Here is a 23,689-nt window from a genome sequence, read left to right as displayed (position 1 = left end):
GACATATTCATCATGGAAATGGCTAACTGCTTAGGACATTGAACGGGACATAAATCACTCAGATTACTGTTCAATAAATATATATATAGTACTTATTCCTATAGAATGCTGCATAGCATATTTTACTGCAATACTTACTGGTGCTACTATTTTTCCTGTTTGTCCAACTTGCATGTCATTGGGAACAAAGCCAGCATCAACAGCAGCACGAGAAGCACCAACTAAGGAGAAAAAATATTTGTCATTTTTTTCAAGCTGTGATTGTTGAGTTAGTTGGGATATTCACTGACAAATGTTTTTTTTTTAAAAAAGATACTGACATAGTACTCTTGGCAATTTCTTTTATAACAGCCTTACTTTAAAAAAAAAAAAAAATTCCTATCACTGATGGAGAATTCTAAATACTAAGTACTACTTCATTTTATAAACAGAACTTTAAAAATGCCTTCTATTTATACCCAAGGTTTTAGATTTTAAATTTGGTTTAATTCCTCTGTTTTCTTTATAAAAAAGGTATTCATAAAACATACACTATAATCTATTCAGGATGTCATTATAATGTTCCTTTATGCAATGACTTCATAACTTTTTAAGATAGGTACCATTATACCATTATCTCTGTGACTGGATAAAGAAATGAGTTATATATAACGTAAGATAAAAGTTTAACCAACATTTGCCGATCTAACTGACTTCCTAGTCTCATTCAACAGGAGTCAACAAGGAGCCCCATACTTGGAATAAAACCATCCTCCTCCAGCAGGGATCAAGAGTGAGCCTCACGAAGTTGAGACTGCCAGAAAAGACAACTTGAATTCCAGGGATTCTTGCTGCAAAGGAGGGAATGGATATGAGGGGTGGCGGGGGAGTGGGTAGCTGAGGATGCTGGGTCCACAAGGTTGTGGTGTTTAAACCAAACAATAGTTTAGCTTAATTAGTAAAGAAATGTCTGTCTTGAGCATTGTGCTCTTTTAAGAACTATCTATATGAGATCAAATTGACAATAGCAACTCAAAAGGTTAGACAGGAAACTTAGAGAGCAGTGAGTTTATGTTAATCGGGGAGGAACAATTTGGTAAAGGAAAGCAAGAATGGTTGCATAACCTGAAGAATGTAAACAATGTTACTGAATTGTACATGTAGAAACTGTTGAATCGGTGTATGTTCTGCTGTGAATATGCTCAACAACAAAATAAAAAACAGTGAACCTCAGGCCCCTTCATCTCCATCTAGAGAGAACTCTAGACAAATACTCTTTACCACGACTATCTACTTTGAGTCAGCCAGGACTAATATCATCTGCCCTTTATTTATGTCAGTTACTACAAGAAGCCCCAGATTCAGAGGTTACCCTTCATGATCCATACACTAATTCCCATAAATAATGTCCTGCAGACTCCCTAATCTGCACCCACCCCCTACTCCTCCTCAACTCCTAAAGCATTACATTGTGATTTCTGGCACTCACAGCCCAATATCAGCACACCAAAATCCTCTATATCTTCCAACTTTTTCTTATCTTGCTCTCACCAAAATGTAGATGTCCCTGAGGACACCTATTCCCCACAGCCCTCTCCAGTGGTGGCTGCTTTGTCTCCCACCATACTCATACCACTGGGCCTGGAGGAGGGCCTCCTTATTGCCACTCACAGAAAGTTCTTCCTCCTTCCTCCCTAAAAGCCTTCAGATTTGAATCCCATGCCATCAGATTATGTCACTCACTCATTGGCTATGGTCATCTATCAACTCCTGGGTCAATCTCCTTCATTCCTCAATGATCTTTAGCTTCTGGGTCATTGTTACACTCTCTAACACTACTCCTAAATAACTTCTTGGAGATTTCAACAGCCTGGCTTCTCAGTTCCTTTAACAACTGTCTTCCAGTCATCCTGTCCTCCACCCTACCACAGTCACACCCATGCTCCTATCTGAAACCTTGCCATTACCAATATCTACAATCCCTCGATTATCTCCAACATCTATCTCTGAGCTCCTCTTTCCAGCTGACTCCCTATAGTACCCACCTCCAACAATCTTCTGACCCTAATGGGATCTATAATTCTGTTCAGTGTTCCTCCGTCCCATTATGTCCTCTCTTCTTTTATTACCCAGGATATATATCAATCACAGTCCTGATGGCACAGTGGGTAAGCCCTTGGCTGCTAACTGAAAGGTCGGCAGTTCAAACCCACCAGCGACTCCATGGGAGAAAGATGTGGCAGTCTGCTTCCATAAGGATTACAGCTTTGGAAACCTTATGGGGGCAGTTCTACTCTGTCCTAGAGGGTCACTATGAGTTGGAAGCAACTCGAAGGCAACAGGTTATATCAATCACACACAGAAAAGCACACAAATCACTAATGTGCTGCTCAGTGGCTTATTATAAAGTCAACACAGCCATGTAACCATCACCCAAGATCATTCTTTTAAACCCACTCTAATCAGGCTTTTTCCCCCACTACTCCACGGACACTGCTCATCAAAGTCACCAATGGCCTCTGAGTAGCTAAATCCAAAAGTCGTGTTTCAATTCTCATCTTCCATGACCTATTAGCAACATTTGACAAAGCTGATGACTCCTTCCCTCACTGAAACACTTCACTTGGCTTACTGACCACTTCTTGTTGGTCTTCTTTTACTTCTTCTCCCTTACCACTTAATGTTACAGTGTCTAGGGTTTAATCCTGGGACTGGTTTTTTCTCTACCCCATACTCTTGGTGATTTTATCGTCTCATGCCTTCAAATACCATCTAAATGTAAATGACTCCCAAATTTACATCTCCAGTCAAAACTTCTCAATGAACTCCACATTCCTATACCACCTGCCAAACTGACACCGCTACTTAGATTTCTATTAGACACCTCAAAACTTAACACGTCCCAAACTGAACTCTGATCTCTCCCTGGAAACTGCTCTACCTGAGGTCTTCCTCTTTTCAGCTAATAGCAACTTCCTTCTACCTGCTGCCAGGACAAAAACTCTCCCATAATCCACATCCAGTCTGCCATGAAATTCTGATGGCTCTACCTTCAAATATCTATCTGGAAACTGACCATTTCTCCTACATCTACTGCTACTCTGGTCCAAACCATCATCACCTCTCACCTGGATGCCTGAAATAGCCTCCTGGTTGATCTCCCTGTTACTGCACTTATCCCATACAATCTAGCCTCAACACTGCAGCCAAGTGATCCTTCTAAAATTTATCAGATCATGTCACTCACTTTTCTGCTCAAATCTTCCAGTGGTTCCCCATTTCACTTAGAGAAAAGCAATCTCCTTACAGTGGTCTACAAGGCCTCTACCCCCAGTTTTATCTCCTACTACTTTCCTTTTCACATTGTCCATTCCAGTAATACTAGCTGTCATGGATTGAACTGTGTCCCCCAAAAATGTGTGTCAACTTGGCTATGCCATGATTCCCAGTATTGTGGGGGCGTCCACCATTTTGTGATTTGATGTAATTTTCCTATGTGTTTTAAATCCTAATCTCTGCCTGTGGTTAATGAGGCAAGATTTGTTTGTGTTAAAGAGGATTAGGGCGGGATGCAACACACTTACTCAGGTCACAGCCCTGATCCAATGTAAGGACAGTTTCCCTGGGGTGCAGCCTGCATCACCTTTTATCTTCCAAGAGATAAAAGGAGAGAGAAGAAAGCACAGAAATAGGGACATCATACCATCAAGAAAGCAGAGCTGGGGGCAGAGCGCTTCCTTCGGACCCTGTGCTGAGAAGCTTCTAGACCAGGGGAAGACTGATGACAAGGACCTTTCCCCAAGCCGACAGAGAGAGAAAGCCTTCCCCAGGAGCAAGCACCCTGAATTCAGACTTCTAGCCTTCTAGGCTATGAGAGAATAAATTTCTGTTTGCTAAAGCCATACACTTGTGTTATTTCTGTTATAGTAGAACTACTAAGACACTAGCCTCCTTGCTATTCAATAAACATGCCTGACATGCTCCTGCCTTAGACAGGCCTCTGCACTTTACTGTTCTCTTTGTCTGGGACACTCTTCCCAGAGATCGCCTCAAGGCTTGCTCCCTCAACTCCTTCAAACCTTTGCTCAAATGTCTCATTGTCATTAAAGCCTACACTAACCATTTTATTTAAAATTACAATGCTCCCTTCCCAAAACTCCTCCTTCTCTTGCTCTATTTTTCTCCATAGCATTTACCACTCTGTAAGATACTATAATCTTCACTAACTTATTATGCTCAATGTATGTGGTAAGCAGAAAAATGGGACTCCAAAGAAATATTCACTTCTTAATCTGCAGAATCTATGAATATTACCTTATGTGGCAAAAAAAGTAAATACTACATTATATGGCAAAAGATGTGACAGAGTTAAAGATCTTGAGAGGAAGAGCTTATTCTGGATTATCTAGTGACTCTAAATGCCATCACACGCATTCTCATAAGAGGGAAGCAGGGGAGATTAGACACAGACACAGAGGAGAGGTGATGTGAAGACAGAGGCAGAGATTAGAGCGATGCAGGCGCAAGCCGAGGAATAAATGCCAGGACAGCCACCAGAAGCTAGAAGAATCAAGGAATGGATTCCCCCTGAGAGTCCCTGGATGGAATGCGGTCCTGCCAACACTGTGACTTTAGACCTCAGGCCTTCAAAACTGTGAGAGAATAACTGTCTGTTGTTTTAAGCCACCAAGTTTATGGTAATTTGTTGCAGCGGCCGCAGGAAACAAATACAATGTCTGTCCCACACAGCTAGAAATGCAAGTTCTACACAGGCAAAAATTTCTGCTTATTTTGTTCACTGTTATTTATGCAGCACCTAATATAGTACCCGCCACATGGCAGATGATCAGTAAATATTGTCGAATGAATGAATGAAATAAGCATCCTAAGTCAAATAGCGCCATCTGATTACCATCAGTAATTTACCTTTATTCAGACAAAACCATTACCATTACATAGATTATGTAATATAACAGCAAAGGAAAAGCCTGGAAGTTAGACACAAAACTCTTAAGAAGTAGAGAAGAGACAGAATTAGGACTGGTGGTCAGGGATAATTTCAGCCCTGTCTATAGTGTTTTAGTTTTGTAAAAGAAATATTTATGTATTTGTGTGATTAAAAATTAATCTAAAATATTTAAAATTTTTCTGATTTTTCAAAAAAATTCCATTCTTATCAATGCACTTTTAATAACAGGTTCTATCTCTCCTATAAATGGTTAACTACATTTTTAAGAATAATTTTAAATGCCTATCTATTTGTATGAGGTTTACATTAAACCACCAATAAAGAGAAAAATCAGGGCATTCCTGAACCAGAAGTGGGCACTGAAGCCGACATCTACATTTTTTTAAAATGAAAAAAAAAAAAACTACTAGATTTGGCAAATAAAAGAGTGTCACATAAATATTAAAGAACAAGGACATCCTCTCTTTGATTGGATAAATTCAATACCATTTACTTGGAGGGCTCTTTTCAAAAAGAAAAGCAGAAAACTACAGAAAATTAAATAATTTACAGCCTTGACTGACCTATACATAAATAATGAAGAAACAATATTTCCAACAAAAAGAAACATTCATCTATTAAAGAAAATAACTTTACCTGCAGCATGTAGTTGATCTGCCAAGTCATATAACAACTTAAAGTTCTCTCCACTCTTCAAACCCCGACCTTATTAAAAAGATTTAAAAAAAAAAATTAGCAAATATAAACTCTATTCTTATATAATGTGTTACTTTGTATACCTGAATGAATTTTCATATTACACAATTGCCATATTAAACATACTACCTCTTTTATAAAGTCCTTCTTGACTTCTATGCTACCTCATGCTTGTCCTTACTTCTGTACTTCTACAAAACATGAACACTACTGTAATTAACTCATTAATAAACTAATTGTGCAATTAATCTTTAATATCATTAGAATGAAGACTCTTTAACTGAAGAGTCTGTAACTAATTTGGTGACTGCTATATCCACAGTAGTTAGCAATATTTCTTAGACAAAGTAAATGCTCAATAAATATTAGCTCAGTAACTGACTAAAGTTATTATTTGAGTGGAAGTCACTCTACCAAACTTTAAACTTCCTAAGAACAAGAATACCCTGCCTTTTCATCTTTGCTTCTCCAGCACTTTTCATAGGGCCCAGACAGAACAGACATCTGTTTCTCAAATGAATAAATGTGTCAGATACGTTTTTTTAAAATACTGCATTATTTTTTTTCAATGCCCCTTGCAATACAAGGCTGTTTGGATAATTATTTTCTGCATGATGTGCTTATGTTTAATTTGGAAAGATTTTTAAATAATTTCAATAAGTGGTCTTCTTAATTTTTTTTTTTTACCATATTTTTACGCAAATAACATGTGCCTTCCACGTTTGTTGGCTAACTGCGCCCTCCCCCCACAAAGTATCTTCTTAAGCATGCTAGGCTAATTTTTTTATATAGCAACATGTAAAAAAAATTAGCATAGCGGCACTTCTGAAAATACTCACAGGCAAGAGTGCGGTTGGCAAACAAATGTAGAAGGTGTGTGTTATTTGGATAAAAATACGACAATGAGCATGATACAGAAGAAGCAAGTCAAACAGAAAAACAATAGAGAAATCAATAAAACTAGAAATTGATTCTTTGAAAAGATCAGTAAAATTGACAAACCTGTAACTAGACGGACGAAGAAAAGAGAAGAGATGCAAATAACCAAAATAAAACAAAAGAGGGGACATTACAACTGACTTGACAGAAATAAAGAGAATTATGACAGAATATTACAAATAGCTGTACAGCAATAAACTGGATAACCTAGATGAAATACACAAATTCTTAGACACACACAACGTACCCAAACTTACTCAAGAGGAAACAGAAAGTCTCAACAGACCCATACCAAGTGAAGAGACTGAATCAGTGATTAAAAACTTCCCAACAAAAAAAAGTTCTGGACCAGATGGCTTCACTGGGGAATTCTACCAAACGTTTAGAGAAGAATTGACACCAATATTATTTAAACTCTTCCAAAAGATAGAGGAGGAAGAAATACTCCCTATCTCATTCATCGAATAAACATAACCCTGATACCAAAAACATACAAAGATGCCACAAGAAAACAAATCTACAGGCCAGTATCTCTTATGAATATAGATGCAAAAATCCACAATAAAACACTAGGAACAGAATCCAAAAGCATATTAAAAGAGTCATGCACCATGACTAAGTGCGCTTTATTCCAGGAATGCAGGAATAGTTCAACATCAGAAAATCAATCAACGTAATACACCACATCAATAGAACAAAGGAAAAGAACCACACATCATCTCTATGGAAGCACAACAAAGCATTTGATAAAATCCAACACCCTTTCTTGATGAAAACCCCAAAGAAGATTGGAATAGAAGTGAAATTCCTCAGTATGATTCAGGGCGTATGTGAAAAGCCAAGAGCCAACATGATACTAAATGGAGAAAGACTGAGAGCTTTCCTTTTGAAATCGGGAACAAGACAAGGGTGCCCGCTCTTATCACTTCTATTTAACACTGTATTAGAAGTCCTAGCCAGAGCAAGAAGACAAGAAAAAGAAATGAAAGGTATCTAGATTGGAAAAGAAGTAGTAAAATCATCTCTATTCGTGGATGATATGAATTCCATATACAGAAAATCCCAAAGAATCCACAAGGAAACTTCTAGAGCTAATAGAGGAATTTAGCAAACTTGCAGGGTACAAGGTCAACAAACAAATATCAGCTGGGTTTCTATACATCAGCAGTGAGCAATATGAAGGGGAAATTAGGGAAACAATTCCATTTACAATAGCACCTAAGAGAATAAAATACCTAGGAATAAATTTAACCAGAGACATAAAGGACTTATACAATGACAACTATAAAACACTGCTGAAAGAGATTAAAGAAGACTTAAATAAATGGAAAGATGTTTCATGTTCATGGATTGGAAGACTTAATGTTGTTAAGATGTCAATATTACCCAAAACAATCTACAGATTCAATGTAATCCTGATCAAAATTCCAACAGCCTTCTTTACAGAAATAGAAAAACCAATCTTCCACTTTATATGGAATGGCAAGGGGCCCCAAATAGCTAAAGCAACACTGAAAAAGAACAAAGTAAGAAGACTCACACTACCTGATTTTAAAACATATTATACAGCTACAGTAATCAAAACAGCCTGGTACTGGTATAACAATAGACACACAGAACAATGGGATAGAACTGAGAGCCCAGAAATAAACCCACACACCTATGGTCAACTAATTTTTGACAAGGGTGCTAAGTCCACTTGATGGAGAAAGAAGAATCTCTTCAATAAATGGTGCTGGGAAAATTGGATTTCTATACGCAGAAAAATGAAACAGGAGCCAAGCCTCATACCATACACAAAAACAAATTCAAATGGATTAAGGACCTAAATATGCAAACTAAAACCATAAAATCCTTAGAAGAAGATGCAGGGGCAATGCTGTCAGACCTAGCTTTTAAGAATGGATTATATAATAACAAAAGCACAAATAGCAAAAGACAAAATAAATAAATGGGACCTAATAAAAATTAAAAACTTTTGTTCATCAAAAGACTTTTCCAAAAACTGAAAAGACAAGCTACCAACTGCGAGAATATCTTCAGAAACCATAGATCTGATAAGAATCTAATGACCAAAATATATATAAAACTTTGACAACAACAAAAAGACAACTCAATCGTAAAATGGGCAAAGGATATGAATAGACATTTCACCAAAGAGGACAATTAAATGGCCACGAGACACATGAAAAGATGCTCCATGTCATTAGCCATCAAAAAGATGCAAATCAAAACCACAAAGAGACACCATTTCACTCCCACTAGGAAGGTTAAGATTAAAAGAAAAAAAACAGAAAATAACAAATGTTGGTGAGGATATGGGGAAAATGGAACCCTAATCCATTGCTGGTGGGAATACAAAATGGTACAGCCATTGTAGAAAACAGTGTGGCAGTTCCTCAAAAAACTAAAAATAGAATTAGCATATGACCCAGCAATTACACTCCTAGGTATATACCCAAAAGACTTGAAAGCAGAGATTCAAAAAGAGACTTGTCCACCAATGTTCACCGCAGCACTACTCACAATAGCCAAAAGATGGAAACAACCTAAATGCCCATCAACAGATGAATGGATAAACAAAATGTGGTACACACATACAACGGAATACTACTCAGCAGTAGGAGAAATGAAGTCTTGATACACGCTACACTATGGATGGCGCTTGAAGACATTATGCTAAGTGAAATAAGCCAATCACAAAAGGACAAATATTGTATAATCTCACTTATATATAAAAAGATAAGAAAAGGTAAATGTACATAGACCAAAGTTTATTAGTGGTTACCAGGGGCAGGAGGGAGGGGGAAAAGGGGGGTTAACGATGATGGAAAAATCACATTAAGGGTAAGGTTGCCCAGTTGATCATTGTAATTGCTGTCAATAAGTTGTACACCTGTAAAAGTTGAACTGGCAAAAGTCATCTGACAGATGTATTTACAATACTGGCAACAACAACAAAAAAAAGATTAACTGCTGAGACTGCTTATGTACAACCAAACACCTCATGGAATTTGGTTCCTTGGTTTGGAGGTTTAGGGTCATGGTGTCATGGGACATCCCAGCTGACTAGCCTAATAACATGTTTAGTGCTTCTGCTCTACCTTCTAATTCTTCATGTAGTGCCTGGAGTCTTAAAAGCTTACATGTTGCCATCCAAGGCACAAGAATTGGTCTCTATGCACTTGGAGCAACAGAGGAAAAAGGAGAGTAAGGAATAGGAGGATAATATGGAACGTGTCGCTAATTGCCTCAGTGAACAACTGCCTCCTTTGCCATGAGACCAGAAGAACTGGATGGTGCCTGGCTACCACTGCTGAACATTTTGATTAAAGATTCCACAGAAGAATCCTGGTTAAAAGGGGGAAAATTGCTGAACAAATTTTAAAATTTTCATGGAATCCAGACTTTCTGGAACCATGAAGGATGGATGAACCCCTGAAACTACTGACCTGAGATAATCTTTAAAGCTTAAACCAAGAATATTCCCTGAAGTCATCTTAAAACTGAACAATAGTTTAGCTTAACTAGTAAAAAATGTCTGCCTGGAGCATTATGCTCTTTTAAGAACTATCTACATGGGATCAAATTGTCAACAGCAACTCCTAAGATTAGATAGGAAACTTAGGAGGCAGTGAGTTTATGTTAATGAGGGAGGAACAACTCTGAAAAGAAGGGTGACAGTGGTTACACAACTTGAATATAATCAACGTCACTAAACTGTACATGCAGAAACTTTTGAATGGTGTATGTTTTGCTGTATATATTCTCAACAGCAACACCAACAAAATAAATAAAATTTAGGAAAAAAATTTAATCAGGCTGTGCAGCATTATCAATGGCATGGACAAACAAGATTTAAAAAAAAAGAAGCAAGTCTTGGGCAATATTAACAGTTCAGATATTAAATGTGAAGAAACTTTCAAAGATATCCACAGAAACCTGGACAACCCCAGAAGTGAACAATGGGAATCATACGACATGGCCCTAAGACTCCAATCATTTTTTTCTTTCTATGATTCAGAAGCCAACCACACTCTGCAGATTAACATGGAAGTGAGCCAGTAAGCCGAAAGATGTAAGTCACAAAGCTTTGAAGATGAGATTTGTACTATGCTCCCCCTGGTGTCAGTGACACAAATTTGCAACAGAAAGTCCAAGTTGTGTATTATGCTCATAATTTTGACTTCATTTTCCTAACTGGTGAAATGGGAATAATAGTTGCCATGTACCTACGTCTTATATTTGAAGAAAAAAACTGTGCTCCTCTGAAATAAATACTAATAAAATCAAAATATTACAAGTTTACATCATCTTTTAAAATTCAGAAATTACAATATTTCACTTACCACCAGATATCACCACTTTGGCACCAGTTAGCTCAGGTCGATCACTTTTTGTTAATTTCTGATCAAGCCATTCTGATATCCCCACTGGTGAAGTACTTGATGCTACAAGCATTGACAGAAAACAAACAATGCCTGTGCTTTAAAGTTCTAAAATTGGAATTACTTGTAACGGAAACACACAAATACATACATCTATGAATTTAAGTTTGTTAGTTACTTTGAATTTTCTGTTTTCCTAATCTCAATTTCTCTGATTTGGAAAGAGTAAAAGGGTTATATTCTAGCCTTCACCTCATTAGCTGCATGACTGTTGAGAAGTCATTTAATTCTCTGAGTCTAGCTGTAAAACTAGGATAATCCCCTATCTGAGTTCAAATAAGATACTATATATGTTAAAGTGTAACATCCTCTATGCATTTATTACAATTACATTCTTCTATTATATTAACTCTCCCAAGTATTATGGAAATATTGAGAAGAGAGTAAAAAACCTTAACATCAATGTAACAGATTAGCCTTAATGGATCCCCTCTCTCTCACCTCCTTGATGCACCAAAGCAGCTATGCTAGTACCAACAATTATGTGAAAAAGACATAAATTATAAATATTTCCTATTATCTTATATAAGCTTGGGAATATCATTCAGACTGAGCTATTAAATACTCTGCATTAGAAATTTAACCAGAGGTCATGACTAATCTAATATAATCTGAATTTAAAAAGAAAAGATTAACACTTACCCTTTTCTGAACTGGCACTACCTCCACTTGTTGCTGCAGCTTCAAAAGATGTTCCTCGGACAGAAAACACCTTCACTTTCTCATCACACTTCACTGTACATAAAGCATTTCCTATAACACACAGATTAACTTTTTAAAAACAGGATCTCTCAAAAAGCAACAAAACAAGTATTCCTTTGAGGCTCAGAATTTACTTCACAAAGACCAGGTAAGAAAATAACTGTGGACTAGTTGTTTTCTACCTCTACTAAGTGTAGAAAAAAGACAACCATGAACAGTGAAGAAGCGTTTATCAGTGGATGTGGATGTTTGTATAACCCTGGAGGTCGTTAAAAATAGGACAGGTGCTGACCTTCTGGGAAGTGAAAAAACTGGAACAAGCAGACACACTAATAAGGTATACCTCCCCTAAAGGAACCTCACACAGCTTCCTTAGCCAAGGAAAAAAGCCATGATCAGTAACTCAACAATATGAACTGCAACAAGTTAATAAGAATAAAGCTACTAGACGTCCTATGGGAGGAAAATACGTGATTACATGATAGGGCATAAAGGACAGGAAGTGAAGCTGTGCCAAGATTTTAAAAGGATTTGAGGCATTTCTTATGGATTAGCAATCACATTAAGAGTGACCTAAACTGTGACCAAATTATTTCCCCTCAAACATAAAAGATAAAAGGTTTGATGTGAGAACTGACCATTTATACTGAAATACACAATTTTAATCAGAAAGAACAAAGAGTACACTGCCTTCTCCAGCCCCACTGGAGACCAGTATGCTTAGTGAGAGATCAAACAACTCAAGAGACACTGAAATGAATTTCTTAATGCAAACAGAAATAGAATAGGAGAAGCAGACTGAGAATACTATTTGAAAAGAGCTTTGCTCTTCCAGGTGCCACTTATAAAATATATTGAACTAGTGAATCTAATTTTTATTGACCATTGGAAAAATCTCCCTGCAAACTGAATGACGAGGTAGGAAAGAACTGTGCTCTGGATCTATCAGCGAGAATGCCATGTCACAGTTCAGCAGCAATTCTAAGACTAAGATTTTTCCCAGAAACCCTTAAGATGGTCCATTTAAAGCAACTGGATAGCTTGTTTTAAAATCTATCTTCAAGATTAAGCTTGGCTTTTAAAATTTACTAAGATTTAACATGTTAATTATCTTCTTTGGGTACTCACCTGCATAAATGGTTCTCACAAATGTGTCAGGTGACTTGATCGCAATGATGTCAGAAATTGGGGCAACATCAAGTTTGGCTGCTACTCTGGGCAAAAGGTTCTAAAAGCAAAATAAGCAGTGAGTTGCACACATACATGCTGATTGATGTTTATAAACTATCAGCAATGTCATTCTCTAAATGCATATTCTGTAAAGATGTTAAATATTTGATATTTCACATTCATCCTTTGATATACCACAACTTCAAGCACAGCTTTTTAATAGCCTTTGAGATTAACTGGAAGTCTATTATTATTCTCACTACATTAGGAGTTTTATGAGTTCTATGTGAAGATTATAGCCGAGAAATCCTATGAGGTATTTTTATTATATCACATGCAGTTACTATGAATCAAAAACAACTCGACAGCACCTAGCAACAGTAAGTAAACTCCTTTAATTCAATATGATTTATGAGATATAATGTTTGCTTTAATGAATGCCACTTAAAAAGTGTGACAGTTACCTATGACTGATTTAAATAAAAGATAGAAAAAATATTTAAAAGAGTAGCAATTTCAATATTCTCAAATACTGAAAAAAAAAAAAAAAAGATTATACTTCTGCAGGTTTACTTAAGAAGCCTCAGTGGTGCAGTGGTTAAGCGCTCAGCTGCCAACCAAAAGGTTGGCGGTTCAAACCCACCAGCCGCTCTGTGGGAGAAAGATGTGGCAGCCTGCCATAAAGATTACAGCCTTGGAAACCCTATGGGGCAGTTCTACTCTGTCCTATAGGGTTGCTATGAGTTGAAATTGACTTGACGGCAACAGGTTTGGTTTTTGATTATATTTACTTTATATGAAAGAAAACAATTTCGAAGTAGACCGTTCTACCTTTTGTTAAACTGATGTTGTAAAAAGATCAAAATTAACCCAAATGTCCACCAGCAGGAGATGAGTTATGTAAATTATAGCTCACCTACACAATGGAATACTATGTAAACCTCCCTCCAAAAAAAAGAAAATGAGGAGGGTGAAGAACAGCCTGCATGATATGTATACAGTGTGGCAAGAATATATTTATATGCTTTTCTTTGTATAAGCATATAACATCCCTGGAATAAATACATGTGACAGCTTTGCTCTCACTAGCTGGGACCCTAGGGAAAGCGACACTCTCCCCAGGTCTCAGTTATGTCACCTCACAATGAGGGGAGGAGAATCCCTACCCTTCTAGTCTAAAATTCTATGACTCTAGGGCTCTAAAACAGGAGAGTCAGTCAGTGAAGACTGATAATCCATGCTTTCTAGCTATAAAGGTGCTCTTAGATGATGACATCATTAATCCTAATACTATATAATCACAAAAAAGTGAAGTGCTGCTTTTATCACACCAACAGAAAAGCTGAATTCTACACAGCTTTCTACACAGAGTTTACTCCATCTCATTCCTGAACTTGGTACATGACGCTGCCTCCTATGGGCACACTCTCAAGTTCCTCTCTCTTCCAACCCCAAACCCTCTCTGCTCGCTAAGAATTATCTCAGATTATCCTCTAATTACTCCTTTATTCTGCATCCTCCCACATATATGTATAATTATACTATATGAATTGGTACTAACGTGTTATCTTGTTTTACAATAATTTTTAATACACGTTATATAACCCTCAACTAGATTTATGAGTACCCCGAGGGCAAAGGTTTTGTTTTTTCTATTTCTTTTGTGTCCCTATCTCCAAACCATAATAAGTAGTTTTACATAAATCAATGCTAACAAGCGTTGAAAGCCTGAGTCAATTTCTCTCCCGTCATATTTCTAACAGGTTTTCTAATTTTCAGTTTGTTACTTACATTATGTAGTAATCCTTTGTCAACCATGGTAAAGAAGCTACTGAAAAGTACCAGTTTGTAAAACCACAATTAGATAAAAAAAAAAAAAGGTCCAACAGAAAAAAAAAAAGATTTGGGGAAAAAAATAGTTCTAACTTAGTAATAGGTTTAGAAAACACCTACTTCCAAAACAAACCATATTTGTCAGTACTGAAATCCTGCTTCTGTGAGTAACCCTGTACCTCAACCATCTTTTCTAGCTGTTCAAGAAATACTACTGGAATATTGTTATTTGGCTAAGCAGATTCTCTCACAGATTCTATGTTCTGCAGAATGTAACTTTTTTAAAGTTTTAAACTGCTTGAAATTTAATGTCTTTTGATATTTCATTACCCCTTGTTTTATTTTAGCACATCTTGAAAAAAATCACCATGGTACTTATAGGTATATATATATTTTCTGGGTCTGTTCTTCCATCTAACTACCCTGAAAGGGTGGATGGTAAATGGATATATCTCTGTACTCTCCAACAGACTTGACCACATTGAGGGGGAAGTGATAACTGTCATTATGTTCTTTTCATCTTCGTAGAATTAAAAATCCTAGCATACCAATATAAAAGTGTGTTATCTCAAAACCACTATTGGCAAAGGATAGTTACAGAGCAAATTGTTTAGCTTCATCTGATGGGCTCTCATTCCAAACTCATTCAGGGGCTGAAGCATCATTTATTATTATGTGACCCATATATTATAACACAGCAATCAAGGCCGGATTATTAAAATCTGGCTAATAAAACGAAACAAGCACCCTTCCTTTGTCTAACAATCTTTCCGGTCAACTGTCACCACAGAAACTTCAGACTCATGAAATTGTTTAAGTCATCCAAGATACAATAAAAATTCTCAGAGATGAAATGGTCCACAAAGATCTTCTAGTTCAATGCTCATCTACTGCAATAATCCCTTTTATAATATCCCAGAGTATAGTAAGTAGTTGGATGTCAAGCCTCTGACTTAACCATCTCCAGTGAAAGAGAAATCTACCATAGAGAAAACCCATTGCATTTTTTAACATCTCTAATGGTAGATCACCTAGTCAAACTCCATTATTTTAGATATAACAAAAACAGACTTTAGGAAGGTAAATAACTAGCCCAATATCATATATGTCTGTGGAACAATCTTACCTATCAATTAGCAAACTCCATGCAAAAAGTGAGTAATTTATGAGTCTGCAATGTGGCTTTATAAAAGAATAATTGCCCATTAAACTTGTGTTTATACTATAGGTTGGAAATTCTGTTATTGCCTGGAAAGTCACCTTAAGTCATTCATTTATATTAGCCTTAAATGAAAAATTTTAATGAGTTCAAACTGAGAATTCTACGGGTTAGAAAAAAACTTTTCAAATATCTTTAATTACAACATACTAGTTTCTGCTTTACAGTCATGTCAGTCATATTATCATCTTCTGTTTCCTTGTGTACCTGCATGCCATTTACATGGGTAACTGTACAAAGTCTCTGCACAGTTTGCCATGATTCCTCATGCCTAGAAGCAATACTGGACCACAGAAAAATTTTCACCAAGTACTACTCATTTTGCAAGAACAGAGAGCAATATATTGGAACCTGACTGTTACTGACACTCAACAGGGATAGTTAATGGAAGAGCTCATATCTTATTTCCCAAACTCATATTTAAAAATCAACTGCAATGGAATTATGAATTTAAAAGGGAAAAAAACAAATCAAGAAAATTTATAGTCGAAATTAAAATGACTGGTAAATATACGAAAAGATGTTCAGTCTCACTAACAACGAGAGAAATCCAAAATTAAACAAGATAAAAATTTCTACCCATCAGATCAGGGGAGGGGAGAATGCTGAAATGTGTAATACCAGGTATTGGCAAGGTACTCTCATGTGCAACTGGCAGAGTGTAAACGGAGGCATCCATTTAAGAGGGCAATTTAGCAATATATATCAAAATTTTAACTGCACATAGTCTTTGCTCAGTTATTTCAATTCTAGAAATCTACTGTAACTAAATATTAGCACATATATACAAAGATATATGCAGTAATGTTTACAAATGTAAAAAATTTGAAACAACCTAACTGCCCATCCTTGGTTAAATGTGGAATATTATACAGCTGTAAAAAATGAGACAGGTACATTATGAGCTAATATCTTCAAGACATGGTCAATACCACTAGTCACAAAACAATTCATGCCATACTATTGCATTTTAGAAGTAAAAAAAAATACTTGTACATGTATTATAATTTTAAAATCCATATGAAGAGGCCTAAAAGAATGTATAATTGTTAAAAGTTGTACCTCTGAAGACAGAAGAGTGCATTGGGAATAAAAAGGGGACTTTGATATCTGTACTTATGTACTGTATGCATCCTTTACAGTAAGAATGTATTTGTGTACACCTTAGTTTATAATTTTAAAAAGTAAAAAGAAAGACTAAAGACTGCAGCTTATTATGAATAGAATAAAAGAAAAGCAAGTTAGGATAATACCCATGGCTACAGAGAGCAAGAAAGATCCACTAACAAATTCCTTCTCTTGGGTTCCTTCTACACACACCCCCAACCCCTTTAAAACTTCATGCAGACTACTATAGCACCCATCTGCTAGCACATTTTTTCTTCACACATATCACAATGCACATGATCAGATTACGGCTTTCTTTACCCTGAGGATATCTTCAACCACCACTGGCCCTTCCCAAAACCCCCAAGTAGAGATGATTTAGCCTTTTTAAATATTCATCAGCCACACAAATAAGGTATCTCTTAAAAAGGGTTACTTATACAAATCACATACACACACACACACACACACACGTACACACAGAACTCAACGTTGTTTTTAAACAAACATCATTTTAAAATAGCCTAAATAGAGTTTTCTCCACAATAAAATTTGAAAACCTGTAAGCGGCATTTTAACAAATTACGACAAAATCTTGAAAGAATAAATTTTAGCAAGACTATCACATTAATTCAGAAGACTCAGGATTGGCTATCTAAATAAAGTCTGTTGTACATTTCTGGCACAGTGAAATCTAGCCTTTCAGAGTAGTGATATCAGATTCCCCATGCTCAATCGTCTCACCTTTCCAAAGGCAGATGCTCCAGCACAGATGTGTGTGTAACTGAACTGCTTCTGAGTTGCTAGAATCAATGGCGTCAGTTCCTCTGAGAATTAAACACATTTGATAAACACATTTCATAATATCCTCATAGTCATACATTCAAGCATAATTTAGACACTACACTTTTTCCACTGGAAAATCTCACCTGGAAGGAAGCCTTTGTAGGCATCATGCTCGGCCACCAGAACTTTTGCTACACCTGCTACTTTGCAAAGATCCTGTGCCACCTGTGATTAAAAGAGTTTTTAATTACCCATCTAACAGAAATATACAAATACAGCCAACCATCACAAATATGATGGCCAGCTTTTAAAAATGGCCTTATTAACCAGAAGAACTAGATGGTGCCCAGCTACCACCAATGACTGCCCTGACAGGGAACACAACAGAGAGTCCCAGGTGGAGCAGGAGAAAGGTGGAGTGCAGAACTCAAATTCTAGTAAGAAGACCAGACTTAATGGTCTGAGACTGGAGGAACCCCGGAAAGCATGAGCCCTGGATTATCAGCCCAGAACTAAAACAATATCCGAGGCCAATTCTTCAGACAGGGATTGGATTGTACTTCGGGACATAAAGTGATACTTGTGAGGAGTGTGCCTCTTAGCTCAACTAGATACAAGAGACTAAACAGGCAGCTTCTGTCTGGAGGTGAGATGGGAAGGCAGAAAAGGTTAGGAGCTGGTGGAATGGACACGGGGAATCGGGTGGAAAGGAGGAGTGTGCTGTCACAGTATGGGGAGAGCAATTAGGGTCACTTAACAATGTATGTATAAATCTTTGTATGGGAAAAAATTTAAAAATTTAATTTAAAAAAAAGGCCTTATTAGAAAAAGGGCTACTTAAGAATTTTGAAAAAATTCTTTAACAAAGAAAAACTTATGCCAATTGATCTTACTATGAATTTACCTTACATGGGCTTACTACAGGGGATTTTTTCAGCAAAAATTCCTGCCAAAATCAACATGGCTCCCTATTCATATTTAGTTGTAAACTGTGCTCTTTACTTTTGGCTTAATGCAACTGTTAAGTTCATCATTTTAGAAATGGTAAAATGAGGCAATGGTTAAGTTCTCTCTCACACAACAACAGCGTCAATACATTGTAGACTTAGGGTTTCCTAGAGATGAAGAATAGGACTTAACCAGGCTACTTTACAGGCTGCTGCACTTTATTTGGCAATAAAAATTTCTGCTGATATTTAAATTGGTGCACCTGGGCAATAAGAGAAAATTTTATATAACAGCCCATTGCCAACCACTGATTTCCTGTCCCTGTACATATATCTATCCATGAAAAAGCAAAATTTTTATTTTGATTCCTCATTTTTCTTCTTTGGAATCAGAATAGGGTTCTGAAAAAGTTTTTTGACCACTGAGATTTGCTCGATATAGAAGGCAATTAGAAGTCCCCTTTTTAAGTATCTTTAACTACAGCATACTGGTTTCTGCTTCGGCGGTCATGTCAATCACATCACCATCTTCTGTCTCCTTGTCTACCTCCACGCTGATTCACTGATGAGCTGGCATAAAAATATCTACTGATGAGCTGGATTGCGAAGTTGCAACAATATTCAATGAAGAGAAGACACAGTGCAAAAGTACCTCTGCTGAACCACATTAGATTTAAACCACGTGTTCACCAGCGGACTAGACCATACCACAGAGTCCCTCACTGACCATCACCACTCTATTACGGATGCATCTATATCTGGTTTCTCTAACTTTAAAAGAATGTCTAATTAAGATATCCTAATCAACTCCAAATCCGTCTTGGAAGAAGTACAGCCAGAATGCTCCTTAGCGGCAAGGATGGCAAAACTTTGTCTCACACACTTTGGACATGTTATCAGGAGGGACCAATCCCTAGAGAAGGACATCATGCTTGGTAAAGCAGAGGGTCAGTGAAAAAGAGGAAGACTCTCAATGAAATGACTGACACGGTGGCTGCAACAATGGGCTCAAGCGTAACAACGATTGTGAGGATGGCGCAGGACAGGGCAGTGTTTCGTTCTGTTGTGCACAGGGTCGCTAAAAGCCGGAACCGACTCAACGGCACTAACAACAATTAACTCCAAAGGAACTACATAGCAGACCATGATACAAAATGGAACAGAATTTCCCCATCAAAACTATCTTTTTTTTTTTAATTGTTAAAAACCTCTGGTACTGTATAGAAGAATCACTTAGTCCTTAGGTAAATAGCTAGAGAAAACAGTATAATATTGAACTTTGCCTATGTTATTAATACAGTCTCTTTATGCAGATAGCGATTGTTTTTCTTGAAGGTAGAACATGGCATGGTAAGATTGTAACTGAGTAGAAAAGATGATTTCTGTTTTGCTTTTCTCAAAATAGTGTGAATAAAGTATCATTTCAAATATTTTAAAGTAATAAGAATAATTATTTAAAATAACAGAGGAAAAAAACCAGAACTTGTATATCTGAAAGCAGGGCAAATAAAAAAGAGAGTTTAGCCATACCATCATGCATTGTGGTTTACAGCAACTGTATAAGATTCAATAGTTGTTAGTAGGACTTAGTTTAAAAAAAAATCTACCTAAAATAATGCTAAACTTGCTAAAATCCATTCTTTTAAGATACCAATTCACATAAGAAATTAAACAGAAGTGACACCAGCGTTTTGAACCGGCATTATTACATGCTCTGCAACAATGTTATTTAATAAAAAATATGTAAACAAAATGCTCTAGAAAGAAACATGCTCTCTCCAGATTTCTCCCTCTGAATTCCAAGCTCCCAATTACAAACTCAGCAGCTTCTGTACGAAGTAAGAGGGACTTGGTGGCTCAAGCTGTATAAACTTAACTAAAGCATGATTCTGCAGCCCAGTGGCACAGACCCTGCAGACAATATTATAACATCTTTCTAGGGGGATCAGTTTCCAAAGTGGTCATTATCTTATTTCAACAACACCAAAAAAAAAGAATATACCTTAGCATCAACTGAGTTTGGAAAGAATAATACTTACATTTGAATTCTTCTGCCAGTTAAAAATTAACACCTGTGATGCTTTGTCCAGATTTACCACTTTCAGGAATTAAATGCAATTAGCAAGTACATTCATCAGTACAAAAAAGGTATTGACTATTAACCTCTAAGGGGCCTCAAATATTATCATTCTACTTGGTACCTGGTGGCACACATGACGGTGCCAGTGGAACTAAATCAAGCATTCTACTTCATTTCAAAAGATAAAATGCTGAGTGAGCAAACCTTTTAGTTTCTTTTTCACACACAGTAATAGTTGTGACACTGGCCATTCAATGAGGATTAGAGCCCAATTTGGGTTATATCCTCAGCATAATTCTCTGTTGCCATCTTTCCCTGTCTCTTGATGGAGACTATATTTGCTACGGCTGACCTTAAAAATTTCTCACCTTGTCACATTTGGTTCCAGCTACTAAGCAGGATACTTCACCTCCAAGACGTTTGGCTGCAGTGATGGTGTTTAATGTAATGGGTGCTAGGGTATCATTTGCATGCTCAGCTATTACCAGGGTACTCTGAAATCGTAGCAATGAGGCCTAAAAAGAGAAAAAAATAAAAAGAATACTGTCATACAAATAGGTTTTTTTATCCTACTTGTTAGGTATAAGTGCTTTAAAGAAAACTATTTTGTACACAATACTCAGTTCTATAAATGTATTTATAAAATACTTGCTCAATAGCAAAAATTGAGCTATTTGTATCTATCACTCTACTACTAATATTCTTACCTAGTAAAAATGGAAAAGGCAAATTAGTTTTCTTCTGTCAGGAATGTTTAAAAATTATTTCAAAACAACTTTATGTCCAATGAGAGACTGCTAAATATACCTAATTTTAAAATCCTTCAACAGAACATAGTAACTATCAAACTAGGAACTGGTTGATTCTACTATCAATTATATTCAGTTACAGCAATACTGCTAAAGAGTACTATCCAGAAATAATGGGCTTGAAATCATTTACTAAAATTGATTTCCACTGTTTCAGGCAAAATGTATTCAATACCAAAAGGACTGATTTGAAAAAAAACAAAAAACTGTTTTTAAAATATAACATCAAGCAGCAATTTTGCTGAGGTTTCAACTGTTCAAATACACTTCTGAAAAGAAAGAAGCATGCAGACAGTATCTTGGAACCAACCAATAAATGGTGGCCATATTTACTGCAGACTATCAAGAAACCAGCAAGTTCATGGTCATCTGGAAGAATTTCGAACACCAAGAACACAAGGATGAAACAGAATGACTCCCATGCTCAAAGATTTTACAGGAAATAAGGCTTGTTCACATACAAACTATTATTACAAAAGATAGAACAGTTTCAAAATGATGAAGAGTTCCAAGACTTTGGAAGCTGCAGATCACGAAGTGCATTGGCAAGTGGAGGTGGAGAGGAAGTTTAGGTGTTCCTGTCACGTGAAAATATGAGGATGGCACCACAGACATGAGGAAACAAGAAAATTTTGGAACTATCCTTGTCAGAAGGAACCCTGGTAGTGTAGTGGTTAAAGCACTTGGCTATAACCTGAAAGATTAGTGGTTCGAATCCACCAGCTGCTCCACAGGAGAAAGATGTGGCATTCTGCTTCCATAAAGATTATAGCCTTGGAAACCCTATGGGGCAGTTCCACTCTGTCCTATAGAGTTGCTATGATTCAGAGCAGGCTCGACAGCAACAGGTTTTTAGTGATCCTTGCCAGAATGAAATAGAAAGGCACTGAAGATCAAAGAGCATGGTCGTGTGGCTTAATTCAGCAATAATCTTCAGCTCTAAAGTTGAAGTGAAGAAAGTATATAGTATGAAATTTATCCAGAGATAGAAATTTACAAGGAGGGTGGGAATGAAGACAAAAAGGCATGGGACCGTAACGCTGGTTATACAACCAATATGCAGATTTTACAAAATACATTTTTTTCATTTACTATATCGTAAATGTCAATTGCTATATTTTAATATTCTTTACCTTTTTATTGGCATAGTACATAGGCAAACCAGTTTAACCAGTCTATAGAATTTTGGGTTATTAGCAATTTATTATTATCATAAAGAATGTAGAGAAGATCATCCTTGTAGCTAAATCTTTGCACCATCAACAGATGAGAGTTCCTTCCAAAACCCTTTTGACTGGAAGCTGACCGGAATTTACTCTAGCTGCTCTGCTTCACAGGAGATTATGCCAGATTCCGCCCAACACTCAACAGGATAGAGACCCTTCTTAGCCTTAAGCTACCTACCTCTACTACTTCATTCCCAATCTTCTCCCAGCTCTCTAAACCAAGTCTACCTCTGCTGAACCCAATCCTAGAGCAGAGAGCCAGAGATTCTACTCCTTAGCAGGTAAGATTTCCAGGGGTAGGAATACTTTCAAAGCCACATGAAGCTGAGGGTGGGGAGGATGAGAAGGGTACCGTGAGCAGGATATGCCAGACGAAGGAATCAATGCATTGTAGATCAGCAGATGAACATTTCTTGTCTTCTCCTTTTTTTTGTTTACTCAGTGAAAGTAAGAGAAGAAAACGAGATCTTTGTTGCTGCCAAATCAAATATCTGGATAATTTTTTCTTTTTCATAATAAAAAGTTTCCAGTAAGAAGGAAAAGTGTTAAAGGTTAAAAATCTTTATGCATATCTTAGATTCTTCTCTTACGACAAATTCCTAGAAGCAGAAGTGCTAAATCAAGAGGTAGGCACATTTTTAAGGCTTTTGATAACTGACTGCCACAAACTGTTTTCCAGAAAATTTGTAACAAATCACAGTTTACAATTCCTGGGATGAAATGAAATTTCTTGAAAGGCAAGTACCATGCCTGTTCATTTTGTTATCTTCAGAGTCTAA

General features: G+C 36.8%; 1 protein-coding gene across 2 annotated transcripts in view; it reads right to left on the bottom strand.

The window, feature by feature from the left end:
- Positions 1-23,689, bottom strand: part of ETFA (electron transfer flavoprotein subunit alpha) — a 79,948-nt gene that overhangs the window by 43,442 nt on the left and 12,817 nt on the right. For both annotated transcript variants that reach the window (XR_002823787.1, XM_004374770.3), the window contains exons 2-9: positions 21,244-21,390; positions 17,992-18,073; positions 17,807-17,889; positions 12,862-12,961; positions 11,674-11,784; positions 10,933-11,034; positions 5,585-5,653; positions 139-221 (exon numbers count right to left, since the gene is read on the bottom strand). Coding sequence is in view for 1 of the 2 variants with exons in the window: in XM_004374770.3 (XP_004374827.1) it covers positions 139-221; positions 5,585-5,653; positions 10,933-11,034; positions 11,674-11,784; positions 12,862-12,961; positions 17,807-17,889; positions 17,992-18,073; positions 21,244-21,390 (777 nt within the window). In the remaining variant the exon portion in view is untranslated. The remainder of the gene's footprint in view (positions 1-138; positions 222-5,584; positions 5,654-10,932; positions 11,035-11,673; positions 11,785-12,861; positions 12,962-17,806; positions 17,890-17,991; positions 18,074-21,243; positions 21,391-23,689) is intronic.

The sequence above is a fragment of the Trichechus manatus genome, unplaced genomic scaffold (genome assembly GCF_000243295.1).
Source record: "Trichechus manatus latirostris isolate Lorelei unplaced genomic scaffold, TriManLat1.0 scaffold00030, whole genome shotgun sequence".
Taxonomy (NCBI): domain Eukaryota; kingdom Metazoa; phylum Chordata; class Mammalia; order Sirenia; family Trichechidae; genus Trichechus; species Trichechus manatus.
The sequence above is the reverse complement of the archived record's forward strand: the minus strand, read 5'-3'. Positions and strand labels throughout refer to the sequence as shown.